This window comes from Berghia stephanieae, chromosome 2 (assembly GCF_034508935.2).
Source record: "Berghia stephanieae isolate SIO BIC M18660-M18661 chromosome 2, UCSD_Bste_1.3, whole genome shotgun sequence".
Taxonomy (NCBI): domain Eukaryota; kingdom Metazoa; phylum Mollusca; class Gastropoda; order Nudibranchia; family Aeolidiidae; genus Berghia; species Berghia stephanieae.
Window position 1 is genome coordinate 25,928,851 of NC_088361.1, and position 20,464 is coordinate 25,949,314.

At 35.4% G+C, this 20,464-nt stretch overlaps 1 protein-coding gene across 1 annotated transcript; it reads right to left on the bottom strand.

The window, feature by feature from the left end:
* Positions 1 to 6,683: 6,683 nt before the first annotated feature.
* Positions 6,684 to 19,767, bottom strand: LOC144964575 (uncharacterized). Its single transcript, XM_078899009.1, has 7 exons — positions 19,398 to 19,767; positions 17,727 to 17,859; positions 16,099 to 17,119; positions 12,156 to 12,257; positions 11,220 to 11,693; positions 10,604 to 10,750; positions 6,684 to 9,957 (listed from the first exon to the last, which is right to left on the bottom strand). Exons 3-7 carry the CDS (start codon positions 17,087 to 17,089, stop codon positions 9,854 to 9,856), a joined length of 1,818 nt encoding a protein of 605 aa, XP_078755135.1. The 5' UTR covers positions 17,090 to 17,119; positions 17,727 to 17,859; positions 19,398 to 19,767; the 3' UTR covers positions 6,684 to 9,853.
* Positions 19,768 to 20,464: the final 697 nt, after the last annotated feature.

A 20,464-nucleotide genomic window follows, 5' to 3' on the forward strand; every position in this document is an offset into this window, starting at 1 on the left:
ATTCGCAGATCTGTTTATCCACTAATCAAGTGATCCATTGATTCAGCTAAAGAATGACCAAGAAACCATCCATGAACTGAGAAAGCAAAAGCCTTCCTAACCGCCTTATCATGGGAGTCTATTCTATTGATTAATTTTAAAGTATTTCTGCATGAAGGGTGTGATTAATTGCTTATCTTATGAACCTGATCTTACCCTATCTACGTGCCACTTCTACCACTAATACTTATTTCTTTAACCCTAAAACGTCATTACTATCTGTCCAGTTGCCAGGATTTCAACCCATCTATAAGAAAGTGAAAGAGGCACCAGGCGACTTCTGTATAATATGGGGAACCTATTATATTTACTTCCATTTGTTCCATCATTATTCACCACTATCCTCCAGATCGCGACAATATTCAAGAAAGAGGAGGAGGAGAAGAAGAAGCAGAAGAAGAAGAAGAAGAAGAAGAAGAAGAAGAAGAAGAAGAAGAAGAAGAAGAAGAAGAAGAAGAAGAAGGAGAAGAAGAAGAAGAAGAAGAAGAAGAAGAAGAAGAGAAGAAGAAGAAGAAGAAGAAGAAGAAGAAGAAGAAGAAGAAGGAGGAGGAGGAGGAGGAGGTGGAGAGGAAGAAGAAGAAGGAGGAGGAGGTAGTAGTAGTAGTAGTAGTAGTAGTAGTAGTAGTAGTAGTAGTAGTAGTAGTAGTAGTAGTAGTAGTAGTAGTAGTAGTTACTTTTACAGCATTACGTAAGCATCTTAGTACCTACGTATTCGCCTCTTGGAAAAAGCTTTGAGCAAAAATTTTTGTGCGGCTATGTGGTCTTGTGGTATGACACTCGCTTTCGGATCGGAAGGTGCTGGGTTTAGGCCTTGCTCGGCATATAGTTGAGTCCTTGGAAAATGCTCTTCATTCACATTATCTCACCGTTCTCAGGTGTAAAATATTTCTCGCGTTTTTTAAGGCTTGATTCCATTCATCAGCACCAGGCTCACCCCGACATAATTACATGTACAAGTAAACGATTACTTTCACAACCTTCAACGATTGACGAGAGAGAAAAAAATGAAGATCTGTCCTCCTAGTCTCCGGATCTATTTTCCGTTTTCTTCCTCGTCTTTCGTCGATCTTTATAGGGTGGGAACGTAATCGTTGACTTACTAATACCCCATGCTCTATAATACCAGATTAATGCAATGGGTCGTGTGACTGTTGCATATGCCCTGCATCCTGACCACCTCTGCAGATAATTTTTGTAGCCCATCATTGTCGAAAGTAGGTCAATAATAAGAGGCATAATATGTTACATAGCCTCTCAATGTAGGAAAACAGCTCTATTCTCACGCACAGTGTCAAGGTACAACACAGAGTAGATAGTAGGTTACCCTACCTACTCTCATGTGGTACAACTCGAATCTTTTACTCAAAGCAGCCTTGAAAGAGACATAATGTGTGTTATCTTACCTACCGATGCGACACACTTCTCCACACAGTAACTATAATACTATCTATTTTGGCCTAATTGTATAGCTGTAAATAAAAATTGGCTCAGTATATTATTTGTATCCTTCTTTCATCGACATAAACATTAATGAGTTCATATAGCGCAATTGGTTAATTATTACCCAATTGTCAAGCAAACCAAATCTCTCTCTCTCTCTCTCTCTCTCTCTCTCTCTCTCTCTCTCTCTCTCTCTCTCTCTCTCTCTCTCTCTCTCTCTCTATCTATCTATCTATCTCATGCTTCATACCCAAATATTCGACATGGAAAAAAAAGAAGGAAAAAAAAAAGTGATGACTTAAGTTCCCAGAACTAAATATATATATATTTATTTGTTGTTTTTTTTAATGGTATACATTAATGATAGTGATAGGGCGCGGTACGGGGGACTAGTATATAGACTTCTTTTGAAAATAAAATGGCAAATGAGACATGAGTAGATCCGAAATAAAGGAAAAAAATATATAAATAAACAGGGTTGATTAAGTTGGAGAGAAATACCCCATCCCTGTTGTATCTCATCTCATGTAGTTCCATATCTGAAGCAGACGTCGGAGGTCATCTTCCGCCAAGCTGATCTATCTCTTGCCAATTCTATTAAAGCAGCGCCACCTTTCTCAGCTTCATCTGTCCAAGTTCTTATCCCTTTCAAATACGTTATTCTTTGTCTTCCTCTTATTCTTTTTCCATTCATCTTTCCAGTCAAGGCGAGTATTTCCAAACCAGGGTGGCGGATAATGTGTCCTAAAAATTCCATTTGGCGTTTGATGATTTTTGTTATCAGTGATCTTTTTCTGTTGGCCATTTCTAAAATTTCTTCATTTCTTTTCCTTTCCATCCATGACACCCTCATCATTCTTCTGTAAAACCACATTTCCACTGCCTCCAGTCTTTTAACCATGGTCTTGTTTATGGTCCAGCTCTCACAACCATATAGCAGCACAGACAGTACATAGCAATCCAGGACTTTGATTTTTGTTTTCATGCTAATATTCCTGTTTTTCATAATTGTATGCAGCTGGTTGAATGCATTCTTCGCCATACCTATTCTTTTCTTTATTTCACAATCTGATTTTCCATTGGATGTTACATTGAAGCCTAAATATTTGAAACATTCAACTTGTTGTATTGTTTGTCCTCTGCTTGTTATTACACAGGCTGGTGGGTTATTATTTTTAGATACCGTCATACATTCTGTTTTAGATATATTCAGTTCCAGTCCCATATTTTCACTACTCCTGACTACAACATCCAGTAATTCTTGTAGTTCATGTTCAGATTCTGCCAGTAGAACCGTATCATCTGCATACCTCAGATTTGTTACATTCTTTCCTCCAATACACACCCCCTTCTTGTGTTCGATATCTCTTAATATCATTTCACTATAGAGGTTGAATAAATCTGGAGACAAAACACACCCCTGCCTAACTCCTCTTCTAATAGGTGTAAAACTGCTTAGCTCGTTGTCAACACGCATTGCTGCTTCTTGTTCCCAGTACAAATTCCGTAATATTCTTAAATCTTTACCATCAATGTCCAAGGATGATAGAATTTTGAATAGTTTTTCGTGTTGTACTTTATCAAAGGCTTTTGAATAGTCGATGAAACACATATACAGATCTTTATTTACTTCAATACATCTTTCCATCAGCATTGATAATGTGAATATTCCATTTCTGGTACCCTTGTCCTCAACAAAACCAAATTGCATCTCCCCAATTTCAGGTCGTATTTTATTTCTTATTCTTAGTAAAATTATCTTCAAAAGAATTTTTGTGAGGTGGCTCATTAGGCTAATAGTTCTGTGTTGTTCACAATCAACTGCCCCAGGCTTTTTTGGTAGTGCTATAAAAATGGATCGTTTCATATCAGTTGGCTTTTTCCCTGTTGTATAGAATTCCTAAAAAAAAATCCAAAAACATTTTTTAAAAATCATAATGTTACAGATTTCTGTTTTCAAATTTGAAAACGTTCTTACATTGCCTAGAACAAGCGAGAAAATGGATAATCATCTGAAAAATAGGTCTATCATTGTCCAGCTATGTGGTCTTGTATGACACTCGTTTTCGGATCGGCAGGTCCTGGATTCGAGCCTCGCTCGGCACATAGTTGAGTCCTTGGAAAAGACTCTGTACTCACATTCTCTCACCGCACTCATGTGTAATAAAATGAGTACCTAGCCGTTAACGACGTTTCTCTGTCGAAAAAAAAAAGAATATAATATTGCCTAACAGGCGTCATGTCTTGTTCTATGTGTTACGTGTTGCTGTTGGTCAGGGACCGTTTGTAAAGCGCTTTGAGTACGTTTAATGGAGATTGCCCTATATAAAAAGCTCAAGTTTATCATTTTGAGTTCGTTTCCCGTTTCTTCTTCTTCTTCTTCTTCTTCTTCTTCTTCTTGTTTGTTTATTTGTTGTTTGTTTGCTTTGTTTTGTTTTGTTTCAATTTGATTTTCATGCAGTGATCCTAAACCAGCAATAGGAGTCAAATATGCATGAACCTTTTTGCAGAAATGATAACCAAATTGTTATGGGTTCAGTGTTGACTCTCAAACAGGGCACACACAGCGTTAGCCTTGCTTTCAAACCAACGCAAAGTATTGCCCATTAAAACAAGGTTAAACCAATCCTATAATATTTATTTTACGTTCGGCTATCAGGCCTGCTTTGCCGTACACGTATTTTAAAATTTTGTCCAGGAAACTCGTCCTTCAAATGAAGGTCGAGGTTTGACAGTTTTTGCCAAGTTGAAGACCATTTTGATTGATATTTGAAGGAAGAGTTTTCTGGCCAAAAATTTAGATATGCGAGGGTTTTTTGTTTTTGTGTGTGTGTGTGTGATTTTTTTTTTTTGTTGTTGTTTTTTTTTTTTTTGTGTGTGTTGTTTTTCAGAGGGCAGCAGTGCAAATTTGAGCACCTAGGCAGTATACCCGTTCCAAGTCCTGTGCGCACGGAATATCAATTCCTTCAAAGTTACGAAATGTATATAGTAGTGCCGTAATCTTTTTTTTTGCATGCGAGCGTAGAATATTTAAAGTGACATTACGAATTTTTAATGTCAATAGTGATTGACCAAACACTTTTCTCACAATGCCGAATTCCTTTGATCTTTTCATCGTTTGCAATAAAATATGACTCAAACTTTAAAATGTTTAACTAAATGGTGTGTTGATTTACTTTCTCGTGGGGTAATATTCACAACAAAGATGCATTCAATTTTAGGACTTGGTAACTCTCGATGCCTATATTTTTTCTTGTTTAATTTATTTGTGATTAATATTCAAACAGGGCATACTAAATTTGTCTTAAATTCCGCGGATGAAAATAAATAATGTTTTATCAGGAAAATATGTTTAAATTTTTGTTCAACCTGAGTTCAATTGGGTTAATTGTTCATGGGTTCATCCACAGTTTAAGGGCTAACAAGAAATAAATTCAAAACAAAGACCACGCGCATGTTAGGCAGACAGTTCACAGTTCACACAGCGCTTGATCATAACAACAATGATATGTGCCGTGTGCAATACCGGTGACATAGATTCCAACCAATGAGAATACAGAAATAGTGGGAATTCCCCCGCTGACACAACTTCGACCTTGCTCACTTGCTCTCTCTCTCCCTGGGATTCGGTTTCCACTGCTGCTGTAAAAACATAAACAAGAAGTTGTTTCTCACTTCTTGTTAAAAAATCAGAACACGGATGTTAATAACAGCTACAGAAGGCCTCGCACCTACCCTTAAAAACAGGAGCGCAATCGATTTTATTCTAAAATGCCACATCGAACAATGGCTACATTTTAGGCACCTACAAACAAAAATACCCTGATAATACGCCCACACTATTTTATAAACCGAAAAACAGCCTTTTTAGTTTTATTATTTATTGGCAATCGTGAAATCATGAAATAAGTGGAACAGCTTCAAGCCCGATTGGCGACAACAAGAGAATTAATTGGTAGATAAGATAACAATAAAGCCCCTCCCCACTTGCTATGCGCACGTTCACACACACACACTTACACACATTCAAGCAATCTTTGATAACCATAACCAAAAAATTTAAGAGTGAAAACAATAATAATATATGATAATTCACCCGCTCCCGAAAGCCAAGAAGTTAAGTTGATGTTGACCCCAATATTCAGGGGCAATAGGTACGATATGACTGGCAGTGAGTGGGCGTTGCATGCATCACCATGGCAGTCAGGCTAAGGGGGGAAATGAGTAATAAGTCCTTTCTTACTCATTCATGCCTGACGATTATATCACACATAATATATGCTAATATTTTAAACACAAAGCTGCCAGGCAGGCGGGCCTTGAAAAAAATAGGTGGGAAAAACATAATTAATTGGGTTACATAGATAAACACAGGAAACACTCCTTGAAAAACAGGTCTTGTGTTTGAGGAAGATATATATATATATATATATATATATATATATATATATATATATATATATATATATATATATATATATATATATATATATATACTATGTTCATGACTTCCTATCGATTGTATGAAAATCAAAGCCACTATCAGTATAATAGAGAAAGTTAGCCTTCCAGTTTGTGGACATGTAACACACATTGTCTTGAAACATCATTTTAAAAAAAGTCACCTCTTTCGTATCAGAACAGTGTATGGAATCTAGAAGGTCGACGATAATGGCAGGCATATATTGAAGATAGATGTTTAAATAAAAGTGCACAAACCAGCAATTAATTAAGGTCCAACAATTGGACTCAGCACTCATAACACACCTTGAATGATTACTTTCACTTTATGAGAATTTTTAATTGATCAAGTGCCACGATGTGACCTAATTAACATCTCTTGTTTATCTTTCGTTTCTTCCGAACAAGCTACAGACATGTCTTTTTGTTTTAGTTCAGGTTATGTGAACTCCATGATAAAGGTAGGTTGTAGATCTTTCAGTAAGGAGAGTAATAATAATAATTTTAAAAATGGAAAAGCTCTAGAAGAGAATAGAGTAAGCAAACCGTCCGTGTATCAAGTCTGGGACCAATTGGAAAGCTCACTAAGAGACAAGGAAGGACCATCCCTTCCCCTACAATATAAAGCTGCTACAGATCCACGATTGATAATGATTGTATTGGGGAAAATGTAGAGGTCAAAGAAATCTTAGTCACTATACATTATGTTGACGACAAACAAGAAATGAAAACAAGTCAACATCTGTATGTTTTACTGTTTTTATTAATGAGTCAACAGTTATCAAGTCAACAATGGAAGATAAAAACATAAAAGGGTTTAAAACATCATATTAATATGTTGAAATAAATGCAAATAATCAAGAAATGCAAAGATGGAATTACTTGTGATCAATATTATAACTATTACTGTAAACAGATCAATATTATAACTATTACTGTAAACAAGTCAACTTTTTCTCCCATAGAAAAAGACAAATAATAGGTTCAATGAGAATGTGTTCAGCCATAGATTAAAATATGAATATTTATAAACCATGCTTCGGGAATTCACAATAACTGTCATCATCTCCAGTTACCCATTCACATCCGAGTCGATTGGAGGAGTATGTATAGAGTATCTTACACATGGACAAAACGCCAGGGTCAGAATGTTGTAATTAACTCTCATCCATCAAACCACTGACCATGCTCAACATGTTGCTGGCTCCAATATGTAGCAGACGATGCAGCCTTTGAAAACCATTTGGCCCAGGGCAGGATGAAACAATACAGACAAACCAACAACACCCTTGGATGGGATGCTAGTCAATTGAGTACTTACTATTAGATCTATGAGTAAACATAGCCATCCACTCACTGCTAGAGTGGCAAAGGGCCTCATAAAAAAATAAAAATAATCCAACTATAACTCATATGATGCAGTTCGAACAATGTCAAATACAACTGAATGAAGGAGCACAAATTCAATTGAAAAACGACCGTTTTAATCTAAAGACATGCTCAAATGGTGAGTTTTATAAGATGGCTAAGATTAAGTCTTGATTTTGTTATAAAGACAATGATAGTGATAGACTTATCAAAACAGCCAAAAATCATTGAGTTTGTCACTAAATAATTCTGTCATAACTCAGATGTGGGACCATTTCAATCATAAGGCTTATAAAGCTTTAATTGTATTTTTTCAAGGAAAACACATTGCAGCAAACTTTATCTGAAGATAATATAAATCCAAAAATTGCATTAATTTCATTTGGACGGATAAGTACACAAAATTATATGTAGTTCAAAGGGATGTCAAGTGCACCTTCTCCCTATATAACTTTGTGGGGTAACAGACAGGATCAAAAATTCACAGGTGTCAATGATATATTATTATGCATACAAAAATCATTTCTGTAATTTTGTCATTTTGCAACCAGAACACAATAAACGGTTGTGAATGAATTTGTTTTTTCTTATTTTAACCATAATTAAAAGGCCAGTTCTTTAAAATATCTGCTCACTGCTCTAAGAATATGGCATCAACCTATCCACAATATCTGTTTTCAAACTCTGTTACCCACACATTAGGGCGGATAGGGATACAGAAAAAAAAAACACACCAACAACAACAAAACATGGAATTGAACAAGTTAGTCGGCTGATCTGCCTGAATAACCATTTGTATAAAAGAATTGGCTCAAATTCAGTTAAAAGAAAATAAGAAACAACCATCACAATATTTTATGAACAGGCAATAAAACGTCCTTTTTAAATACAAGTATTATGTTGCGATAAAAAACATTATGACTAGTTAATAACAAATAAAAGCTGAAGTCATTCAATGGGATATACACACAAGAAAAAAACAAAACAAAACGAAAAAGGAATCAGAAAAACAAACCAATTATCAGTCAACATCCCCCCCCCCCCCCCCCCCCAATAAAAACAACAAAAACAAAACTCGCCCCTAAAAACAACAAATCACAATTTTCATCAATGTGAGAAAAAAAAAAGACAAATTTTGTGTCAATAATGGTGTGGCTAGTGCATCACACGAAACATATCATCAACATCACAAAGAAATTTTAACAAAATCAGAGCTATCTATAACATAATCATAAAATAATAACAGCACAGGAGTGCATTGCTATGGCGAGAATTAATTACATTACAGGAATATGAAAGAAAAGCATTAGACATACCATTTGACAAAACAGAAGGAAATCTAACTCCTGGTTTATAAAAGACAAAAAAAAACCCCCAAAAAAAACTGTTCACAGTCTATACATCTCGTTTAAATATAAAACAAAAATATTTAAATTCTAAAATTGAATTCGTCTTACACCAATGTACATATCTAAAGTCACTATTGCCAGGCAAAAGGCCTAATGGATTTGTAAAACTTCATTTTAAAAAGATAGACTTTCTTTCTTCATATGAAATACAGTAGTTGGAGTTGGATATTATGGTAACTCAAAATTTACACCGAACTTCCACAAAACTTGAAGAAATCATGACATCACATTCAGATAAGTAAAGCAAACTGAGAATGATTATGAGAGATATGTTTTCTTGTCAGTCAACTATTAACATATCTTTGAGAGCAGACAAATTTACATCCTAAATTCTACAACACAAGATACATGAATCAAAACATTTTTAGAAATAAAGACAGGACAAGGTTTCATCTTTGTTGAATGGGCTTGTAATTGCATGATTCTTTGCCTCGGAATGGAACGGGCATGGCGGATGACCGCTGAAGTGAGGGATGCTTTAATTTAATGTGAATTGGATGTGCTTAGCTTTGAACCATTTGATAAAAAAAAATTACTTTAAAAGACCTATATTTTCTATATGTACACGTATCTGTGCCACCAACACAAACTGAGAATTAGCTAGTTACAAGATGACATATCCATTACCTTATCAAATAGTATGACTCATGGGAACCACCTCTTGTAAGCTGTCAATGATCTTATACGATTTAAGCCTAAACCAGTTTATCATGAAAAAAATAGGTGGCACCTCCTACATGAGTTCAACTGTATGAGAATATGAACATTCATTGAGCAAAGTACATCCCATAAAAAAGGTTTCTTTAACTCAATTTTTTTTTTAAATCTAAAAAAAAATTATTTTCAGTATTACGGTGCTCTTGATGCTTTAAGGTCATATCAGCACAAAAGTTGATATTTCAAAATGGTTCAGGCAGTGATGTAAGTAGTTGGAAATGAACATCATAGTTATGATTTGCCAAAGCCTCGCCAGCAGGAAACAATTCGATCATATCATGAACTTGCATCACACCCCACAGTCGTGAAAGCATAGTCAAGCTGGGGTATGCCACTCTCCGAGAAGACTGTGATCCAACGCTGCAGTATTGTCTGTGTGGATCAGACTTTGACAGGTGAAGACGCTACTCTTCATCCATTCACGTTTTCCTTCTGACTTTCAGTCCTCCTGATAAATCTCCTTTTTCCACCGTCATGATGACATTGTTGACATAATCTGTGGTGTTGCCAGCGACCATAGTTTCTGTAGAGAAGAAAATAAAACACAAAAATATAATCAGAGTTCCTTAGACTCACGGTCAGTGTATAATAACAATGCAAAATAAAATGTTAAAATGAACACAAGTGTACTGACATAAAACGATTTCTACTCGATACAAAACTAGAATTATTGTCGATGTGATTCACACTTTAAACAAGGTCCAAATAGCCTAATTGACAAAGCACATAAATCGAATACAGAAACAGTCCAATCATAAAGACATTGGCTTCTTTTTAATCCTAATTCCACTCAGTCAACCAATAGCATTAGGGTAGATGGGTTTGAAACATATGTTGGAAAGTACTCTGAATAACTGGAATTGACTAAAACCCCAACCAAAGGGTAGAAAGACACTAATACACAACAGAAACCAGGACAAAACTATGGTTCTATGGTTACAAGTAAAAACAGACTGATATCAGATAGGAATCAGTATAGAATACCAAGTTAACTATGGCATCAGCATTCAACAGTCAATTTCGTTTCTACTCATAAAATTGAAACAATAATTGGCTTCCAGTGTTTATCAAAATAACGCAGAAAAAAAAAAAAAACCCTTTGTAAATGACATCCCTCCCTTACACCCCGCAAAATCAATAGTGAGACATAACATAAAACTGATACATACTAAGGTTAGAGCTGATGTATCCAGTGAGTTTATTGAACAGATTGTTTTCAGGGTCTGGTTTCTCATCAATTTGGTGCTCATTTTGAATACGTTTCGCTCTCTCTCGAAGTTCTGGCCAAAGAAGACGGAGAACATTGTTGATCTGACCTGTGAAAATTGAAATAGCAAAAAAATATAATAATAATTAACACAGATACAAGAACAAGAAAATAAAAGAAATCAACAAACCTCTCCTCCAACCCCCCCAAAAAATAATAAAAAACCCAAGAAAAAAAATGAAAACAAAACGAACATAGAAACTTGAATTAAGACTGTGTTCAATTACAAAAAAAACAAAAACAAATATAACTACAAAGGAGAACTCATGCCCAAATCCTTCTACTGCTAACAGCCGTAATTGGTTAAGGAAGCTATTGACTCCTATATAATACGTCATATATTTTAAATGAAAAAATGACCTATTCATTTTCTATGTCACAATTTTAGTTTCAGTAATCTGTACTGAAACGGATTTGGAAAACTAAGACATTTAACCATGACTTAGTAAAAACTATCATGACTTCTTCGATAAGAAAAAAACAAACCCCAAAGCAAGTCATAGAAAAAAAATCATTACCATGCTCCATTTCCAAGCCATGAAGTTTGATTTTGTTTGCTTCATGCTGTGCCTTCTTTTTCAATCTGCATGCCCTGGATGCCAATTTATTCTTCTCCTTCCTTGACTCGTTCCTCTGGGCAAGTGGTACATCTGAACCCAACTGACAAGCATTTATTTTCTTATTCAACCTCAGCAGTTGATGTCCAATTTTGAACAATTTGTGAGGGTTAGGGGTCACTTCATTTCCATCTCCTTTTCTGGCCTTTCCACCATGTCGGATACCAGCGACAGTTGTATTGCCTTCATCGAAGACTGGATCTTCAAAGCCATTGAGAACATGAGGATCAGCAGGAGTTTCAACTGCCAGTTTCAAGCGTGTTCCTTTTGGGCCTTTAGCCTGCACATTATATTGCCAGAAATACTGTTTCTGCTTCTTTCCTGCTCCGATCAAAGATTCACAACTACCTGGTTTCATGTGGGCAAGGTCAGCATCTAGACGAAAAAATAAATAAAAATAAATTGGAATATTTAGATGAAAACATGAAAAATTACATCCATCAAAAGTCAATGTCAACTCAAAATTAAAAACAAAAACAAACATAAAAACAAAAAACTCAATAAAAAGGATTTTGCCTGGAAGCAGAGCAAGTCTAAGACTTGGTCTCCTATTTTGATAACGTGATATAAAACATTTATTACACCTACAGAAACATTAAGATAAACGAGTCGTTAGTGAATAAGATCATTTTAAAAGGAGGAAAGAACTATATACAAAAGACAAATCCATTTAAAAGCATCCCCAACCCCCCTCCCGTTCTTATATGCACGTAAACTGGTTCCCATCTAACATTTCCTTGAATTGAAAATAATAATGTCTATGATATGAAAACCTATCATATTACATATTCATTAAAGGAAGATTCATAGTCATTCCCCTAATCATTCATTGCTTACCAAGATCTGAATTGTCATCATCGCTTTCATAGTCATTATGAAAGGCGTAGTCATTGTCATCCTCATCCCCATCCTCAGATGTTATTCCTGAGCTACCTGAGTCTGAAACAAAATTGAAGTAAAAATACACACTTATTATAAAATATTCAGATTTCTTTATAAATTTACTAAATTGTTTTGAAAAACAAGTGACGTGGTAATACCAACTACATATTTCTCACAAAGAGTACATAGCAGGCATATAGGGCAGGGATTCACTACGTTCTCATACATAACAGTAAACCTTAATGTGATCACAACAATAATATCTTTGATACCTAAATAATTGACATAAAAATAGGCTATCTGCCCACGTCAATGGGATATCGTTTGTTTACAGTTTACACCAATCGTCGTTACAAGAGGCGCCATCTGTCAGGGGTGTCCTGACCTCGTTGACCATATATGGGAAGACCCATATAAGGGCAAAGCGAATCGAGAGAAAAGAAAAAAACAACACAACGCTCTGTTTATCTCTGATCAAAGCCAGATTCAAATGCCGACGTCAATCTTTTGATGGTGACTCATGCAAAGCGAGAACCAAATTGAGAAGATCTGAAATCTGTATAGAGAAAACACAATAGAGAACCCCTTTCAAACCCCTTCTAGTTTTAGCGCCTCCCTCCACCCACATATAATGTAGCTATCTCGCGTGGGCTACGAAAAAAGGGACAGTATTGACAACGAATAAACATCTCTTTACTTTCAAACCGATTTTTCTTTCATTATTGCAGTCAATTTCTAACAGTGATAATGCGAATAACATTTTCCCCCACTCCAAACAGACTCATCAAATCTCACATCCCACCGCCCTGGTCAACCACTTGATAAACGTCCGTTATCGCGAAAACAACACATGACAAAAATAGCGGATATAACAACCATAATGATATCCTGCGTCACAGTCACACGTCTTCAGTGACGAAAACAAGATCCGGAAATGTGAGATGCGACTAAAGTCCTTTCGTGTTGTATTAATGATATACATCACATTCATTATTCATATCTAAGTACATAGGATGAATGACGTTTTTATTCTAATAAATCTTGACAATATAGTTGAATGAAAATGATGATAGTCGGAAAAAGGCGTCTTCAGTGTCAAAATGTTGACAAACCCAATTTTTGTTACTGGCCGATCAGTCCCTTTTGACATTTAATTTGAATAAAAGAATTGTCCCATCAACTAATATATAACATTACTGCTGTTGTTGTTGTCGGTGGTGATGATAGTAGAAGAAGAAGATGATGATGATGATGAGGAGGAGAAAGAGACACAATAACAGTATTATACTATTCATTCACAACAATAAAACAAGAGAACAAGTTCAAAGCACACCTTTTAGAAAAGAAACATCCCGACAGAAACTCAATAAAGGCTCAATAAACACATCCACCATTGCTGGGATCGAAATGGAATGTCAAATCACATAATATATTTTAAAAATATATTATACACGGTCATAATAATTTTAAACACATTGTTACAGAAATTTCACTCCACTTGACTGACTAAACAAGATACAACACACGGTGCTGTTATCAATTTTCACTATCACCGCTATAGCCTAAAGGATTGGCCCCAGTACCGTGATGAGAGTCAAAAACAGAAAGGGAGGCAAACTGCACCAACACAGCTAATATAAAAGAAAGTAGAATAAAAGTAATAACTGAGTAATAAATCATTCAATTCACTTGGCAGCCCCCGAGACCTTAGAAAAACAGGGGGAAAACCCGAAAATAACATATAACATAAGTAACAGTAACAATTGCTTAAAACGAAACGCCACTCGGAATATTCTCGTCGTATGAATGAATTCACAAAACGAAAACACTCCTACGCTGGAAGATAACATTTCCATTGAGTTTTCAAATCGTAGGGGATCGGGAATATAAAGGGAGCAGTGAGAGAAGGGGGGGAAAGGGGAACGAGAACGAAAGAATAAAAAATCAGTGAAGGCAAAAGACTCGAATAATAGGGCTATGAGAGATGTCGAGTGGGAGGAACTCCCGAGGGAGTGCCAAAAGTCGACGGGCCACCGCCAATGCAATGACACCATTATAATGTCACGGATGCAAATAACATTCCATTGTATATATATATATATATATATATATATATATATATATATATATATATATATATATATATATATATATATATATATTTTATTATTTTTATTTATTTTTTTTAACAGGGAGGGGGCGGGGAGTGTCTTTGTGGACTTGTGTTGCCGGATCCATTTGTTTTCAGAATAAAAATTTTCCATTGAAAATAAAATCAGATTTACTTTTCTTCAATACTGAATAAATCCATTCAGTTCACTACGGAAAGAATTGAGATGAAATTCTGTCATACGTACTTATGCGATAGGAAAACAATCCGCTGTATCTATCTATTCCTAATAGTGACACAACTGCTCAGTTTATTGGTAATTTGCATTGGTTATAGAATGTTACTTAAATAACACGAAGACAGGGAAACGATTTCTAGTTAATATAATATCATTTACATTATCTAAATAATCATTAACCACCGTTCCTGACCAAATAAAACAATATGGTCTTATCAACGTTCTGGATAATTTCCCCCTTCACGTTTTGAAATGTTGGGTCACATAATATGAGAAAGTAATTTACGTGCAATCAGAAGCAATGCGTGTGATACGTAAAGTGAAAGACAGTGATGTCTTAGATTCATAATGTCTAATTTAATTCATATTTTCATAAATTCATAAACGACTTAATATTAATATCTACCTGCCTTCATTGGTTTTGGGGCTTGTTTTTAAAAAAATATTCTTTCCCCTCCCCCCCCCCCCCCCCCCCCCTCTCTCCAAAAGAAAGGTCTAATTCCGAAGAAAAAAAAAAATAAAATAAGGGCATTTACGTTACTTAAATAATAGTTAAAGCCGAATTGTACTCATTTTGCAAGTAGGCTAAATCTAACTGAAAATTATTTTAGCAGGAAATAGGAAAAGAGATGCCTAGTGTCATAATAGGACGACATACAGAGAGCCTCAAATATACAGCATCATACTGTTTTTGTATCTTTAAGTAAGGTCATAAGCAAAATATATCGATTGCAGTGACGATGGTGGGAAATTAATAGTTGATAAAGTGACGTGAGTGAAACATGCGTGGGCGTAATATAATTTCCATCATGAATAACGGTGATAATTTGAGACCAGCTGTTGCCGACCGCCAATAAATAACACAGTGAGCGCCGGTCATACGGTCATGGCGAGGACACAACACAGCTTAATTAAATTAATAGGCCTAATTCATTCTCAAGTATTTACACTTCCATATTATTTGCTGCTGTCAGCAAACTAGAAAAGAAAAACAACAACAAAAATAATAATGATAAAATAATACTACTGGTACTACTAATAAATATACTACTAATTTTACTACTTCTCCTATCACTACAACAACAACAACTACTACCACTACTCATAATAATTATAATAAACAAATAACCAGGGTTGCCAATTCAGGAGGCAAACATTTAACGAACTTTTACACAAATATACTGACTGACCCCTTTCTGACTCTGAATACTGAACTCAAATAAAAAGACTTTCTGTACATACTTTTTCTGCTTAGCAAGTGATTGGAAAACATAATGATGGTTTATAACATACCGAATGCCGTAAATATACGGGAATTCGGCAACCTTAAATAATATACAAAAAAAAAAAAGAACAATGACAATCATGATGATTTTCGCAAAAAAAAAAATTTAATGAAGGAGAGAGGAGTTAGAGAAAAAAAGAAAAAAAAAAAAAAAAGAGAGAGAGAGAGAGAGAGAGAGGAAGTCAAAGATGTACGAACGTGTTGCAGAAAGTTCAATCAAAAGTAGGTTTATAAGCAAGGACCTTGAAAATCTAAAACAACTTACCACATCTTCTTCGTTTGCTTTTGACAGCGGGTACAGGTTCCTCTGGCAACATATATTGTTTCACAACCTCCCATTTATCATCAGTTGATGACCTCTTCAAACACCCTCTCCGACTTGTATTTTCAGGAGAGATTGGCTCTGACTTAATAGGATTGTTATAACCTGTTTCCACATTAGAGACATTGAATGATGGCACAGTCTGCGGTGACGCTTCTGCAAAATCTGCGGCACATGATGTGTTAAAGCTGGATTTCAGTTCTTCCTCTTCCATCTTGACAGGATGGTGATCCATAAATGTTTTACTGACTTCTGGAATTTTGACAGGGGCAACAATTCCAACAGGGGGTTCAGATTTACGTGGGGGAAAATTTGATTTCATTGTTGGAAATTTCTTCTGGACAAAGTCTTGTCCCATGATATCTAAATTGGTTGCTGATGATGACATGTTTTCTTTGTTACGAGAGACAAAATTAACCCTATCTGCTGACAAATGATCAACAAATTCTGATTTTGGTTCTGATGGAGTGGGCGTTTGGCAAGACGATGGTGGGTTACTCGTCATACAATCAAAATCAGGAAATGAAAATTTACTGTCATTGGAGTCAAGGTTTAATAATTCTGGAATGAAGATTTCAGAATCCATTCCCAGTTGGATGAATGGAGGCTCAGCACCTTGATCAAGTGATGAAGACTCATTCATGGTCATTTTAGAATTCCAAAGGTTTGTTGGTGGAAAACCAGAGGCAGACGATGAACTTGCCATCGAGTTTAAGATCTCGGGGGTTAGAATATTTCCCAAAGTTGCGTCTTCATAATTGTCGTCTAAAAGACTACTGTCCTCCAACACTGCACCACATACATCCAAATTATAATCAACTTTAGAACTTCCATAATACATGTTTGGTCTGTCCTGCTCATAGATGGAGTATGAATGAGGGCTTGGTAAAAAAGGTGCATTAATCACATTCGGACTGGGTACACAGGTATCCATTTTCTTTCTAGAGTCTTTTGGGTTGATGTGCTGAAATTCACCAAAAACAAAATTATCTTTAGATATGTAACAGGAAAGCAGCTGTGATTTCAAAATGGCAATTAAGGGTATTATCCTACATCTTAATACTCCATAAAAATATGTTATATCAAGTAATCAAGTGGAAACAAAGATATCGAATGACAACTAAACAAGACAAAGGACTGAGTTTAATATAATATAATATACTTATATAGCACGCATCAATCCACTGAACTCAAAATAAAACTTCAGGGCCAAGTAGTCTGTCCTCATAAAAATAATCCATGTTCAATATAATGGCACACTAATTGCTTTTACTTCATGCAATTCACATATCAGTTATAAGGTATTATATTGATCAGGAAGAAAGTGCCTTGCGATGTTCCGAGACCTATTTCATAGTGCAGAATCCAAGGTTATCAGCCCATGTGAATTTATCAATTCGACAAGGGTGACAGTATAATGGATAATAACAATAGTAATGATAAAGAAACTTGTAAATCCACGAAAATGTCTTTCTGTATTTAGAAAACAAGCGTGGTTAGACAATTTTCTCGATCACTTTCTGATAGCAAATCGATTCTTTGAGAAGATGGTCAATTGAAAAATGTTTTACCTCACTTGCAGCCACTTTTAAGAGGTGAGGAAATGTCCTTGTCACTGCGATGGATGAACTTACAATATGGGTTTGCTTTCTTTGACTTCCCTTGGACGCTGTATACAAATCTTCTGATTGCGATACACTTGATCTGAAGTAAAAATTAAAATTTGAACATAAGTAAATCCTGCCTGGAAACCACAATCTACGATTTGTCCTACCCACACCCGTCTTAAAGGCTTCGACCCACAGAATGTGTAAATACAAGAATGTGAATGTGATGGTACTGTACAGCACTTGTGTTTGAAGAATGCTGATGCGGTTGGAACACAACACAATATCAAAAGTCATTTGTTGTTATCATTCATGCTAGTCCTATCCAAGATTTTGTTAAGTTTACATATACTTTTGAAAAAAAACCCATTAAATTATAATGACTTCCATAAAAGCCAGTCTTTAACACAAAAAATAACAAACAAACAAGCGGTCAACTTTATTAAATGCTGACTAAAACAACTCTTTAAAAATTGCTTTCTGAAAATATTTTCATTTACATGGAATCATCCCATGGTCATGAGAATGGTGGTATAAAATGGAGTTTATACAAACTAAGTAGGTGTTTACAGTTGGTGAACAGAAAAAAAAAACAAATTTTATAAAAGCACTAGAGCAACCCAGCAGACCAAGGATCTGTTATTATTGACATAATCTTACTTATGATGAACACCAGAACAAGCAACCATATTATTCTAGATGTTATTTAAAGAAATAGAGGTCAGCAATGGGAATCATCAATAAAAACACAATACTCAATACATACCGCGGACAAGTGTGCACAGACTTGTAATAACGGTCCGAGTTAATATGAAGTAATTTTGGTCCACTTCTCCAAAAAGTTGGTACATTAAACTTATTGACATTCTTAGCATTGGTTTCCATCTTAATGTTTACCCCGAGGGAATTCAATAAACTAAAATGACCCGATCAAAACAAAGTTTGTCTGCTACTGCTAGACATCTTGGTCTTGATGTCCATCAACCCAACACATGAATATACTCGTTATATTATCTTAGTACTATCTACTAAAAAGACAAATTCAAACTGTCACTGACATCACAACGATAACAGTATCTAATTAATTTTAAAACAATAACGTTGAGAAAGAACAACTCAACATTTATCAAGAAATGAAGGAACAGTTCCTGCGGGAAGGGTTAAGGTTAAAGAATTGGGATTTGAGATGAAAATTGGAAATCCCGAAACAGGATAAGGGAGTGTTCACATGGTTTAGAAACGAAACTGTGATGACATACTTTCGGAAGTTTACCATCATAGAAAGGTCGCGAAGGTAAAGCATGACGATGAATGTAAACAAGGTCATGCCAAAATGGTTAGCTTATGAAACATTTAATTAGCAATACTAAGATATTATAAGTCTAGATTTCACTAATACAAATATCAACATTTGAATTATAACTTATAAAAATATAAATAATATCTATTCGTTTCATATTTCGTTGAATCGATGTTAAAAACGAAGAGCATTGGCAAACTGGCTCAGGTCCAGATTTATTAATAGCCTTGAGTCAGGCAAAACAGAAAGACATCTAAGATCCATAAATCCAAATAAATCATCCACATTTTTTAAGTTTACAGTTTACCTTAAGCACTGTTAATAACTAATCTTACCTTTTGTAATGAAATGTGTGTTATTCCCAATTTCAAACTATCAAAATTAAGAAAAAAATGTTTCCTCGTACAGGCAACACTACTTCATCACTTCAGGATCTCACGTTGGTTTGTTTTGATCTAACTCGTGACCTGACAGAAATACTCATTTTTAGATTAGGAGACCAATGAGCTTTTGAGTTAAAAATAGCTCTCCTCCGTTAGCCAATCAAACAGCAGTAACAATTTACTATACCACCCAAAGGTCAACAAAATGGCTTTCGTTCGACCATCGGTTTATTATTTTAGGAGATGAGGCTATCTTTCCTTTAATTCAAAATGCGTTCATGTAGGCTACATAGTCCTTCTATCTCGTACTTAATTTCTTTTTAACCATTCAAGCCATTTTGAAACAGTCTGAAATCCATAATCATAGGGATGTTTTATAAAGAAACTGACGTCATTGGAATGTCGGTGAAGGACGCGGGGTTTCCTCTTGACGTCACAAGATTTGGAGTAAACAACCACGTTGTGAAGTTAAAATGAATGAGTCATCATCGTATTTTCCTCAAATTCATGCTTGGATGGTGTGAATGCATTAACATGAGAATGTGTGAATGGTATCAAGCGGCGTGTTCTGATTTGAAGGTCTGATTACCCAATAAATTGTTATGGGCTCACTGTTGTAATATAACTCAAACCGATGCAAAATATTGTTCCTTACAACAATGTTAACGGCTATGAGACCTGCAAATGTGCACGTAGGTGTCAAGTAAATAATACGTCAGTGTTCGCAATTTGCCCTACCATTCATTAAGCAAATCCACTGTTTGAATTTCTGTCATTTGATGTTGCCTTGATCAAAGCTAATCAAAGTTATGGCCATCAACATCAATACATGACGACGATTGCAAGCGGGTAACCCGCCTTCCAGTTTGTGAGCACTGATCACACCGTTTTGGCACATTAATGAGGACAAGGGCCGAGGCAGAGTGGGCCCACGTTTCTTAAAACTTCACACAACATTCTTACTCGTTCACATTGCTTCCTCAGCGGATGAACCTATAAAACTCTTTTTCTCAGTACAG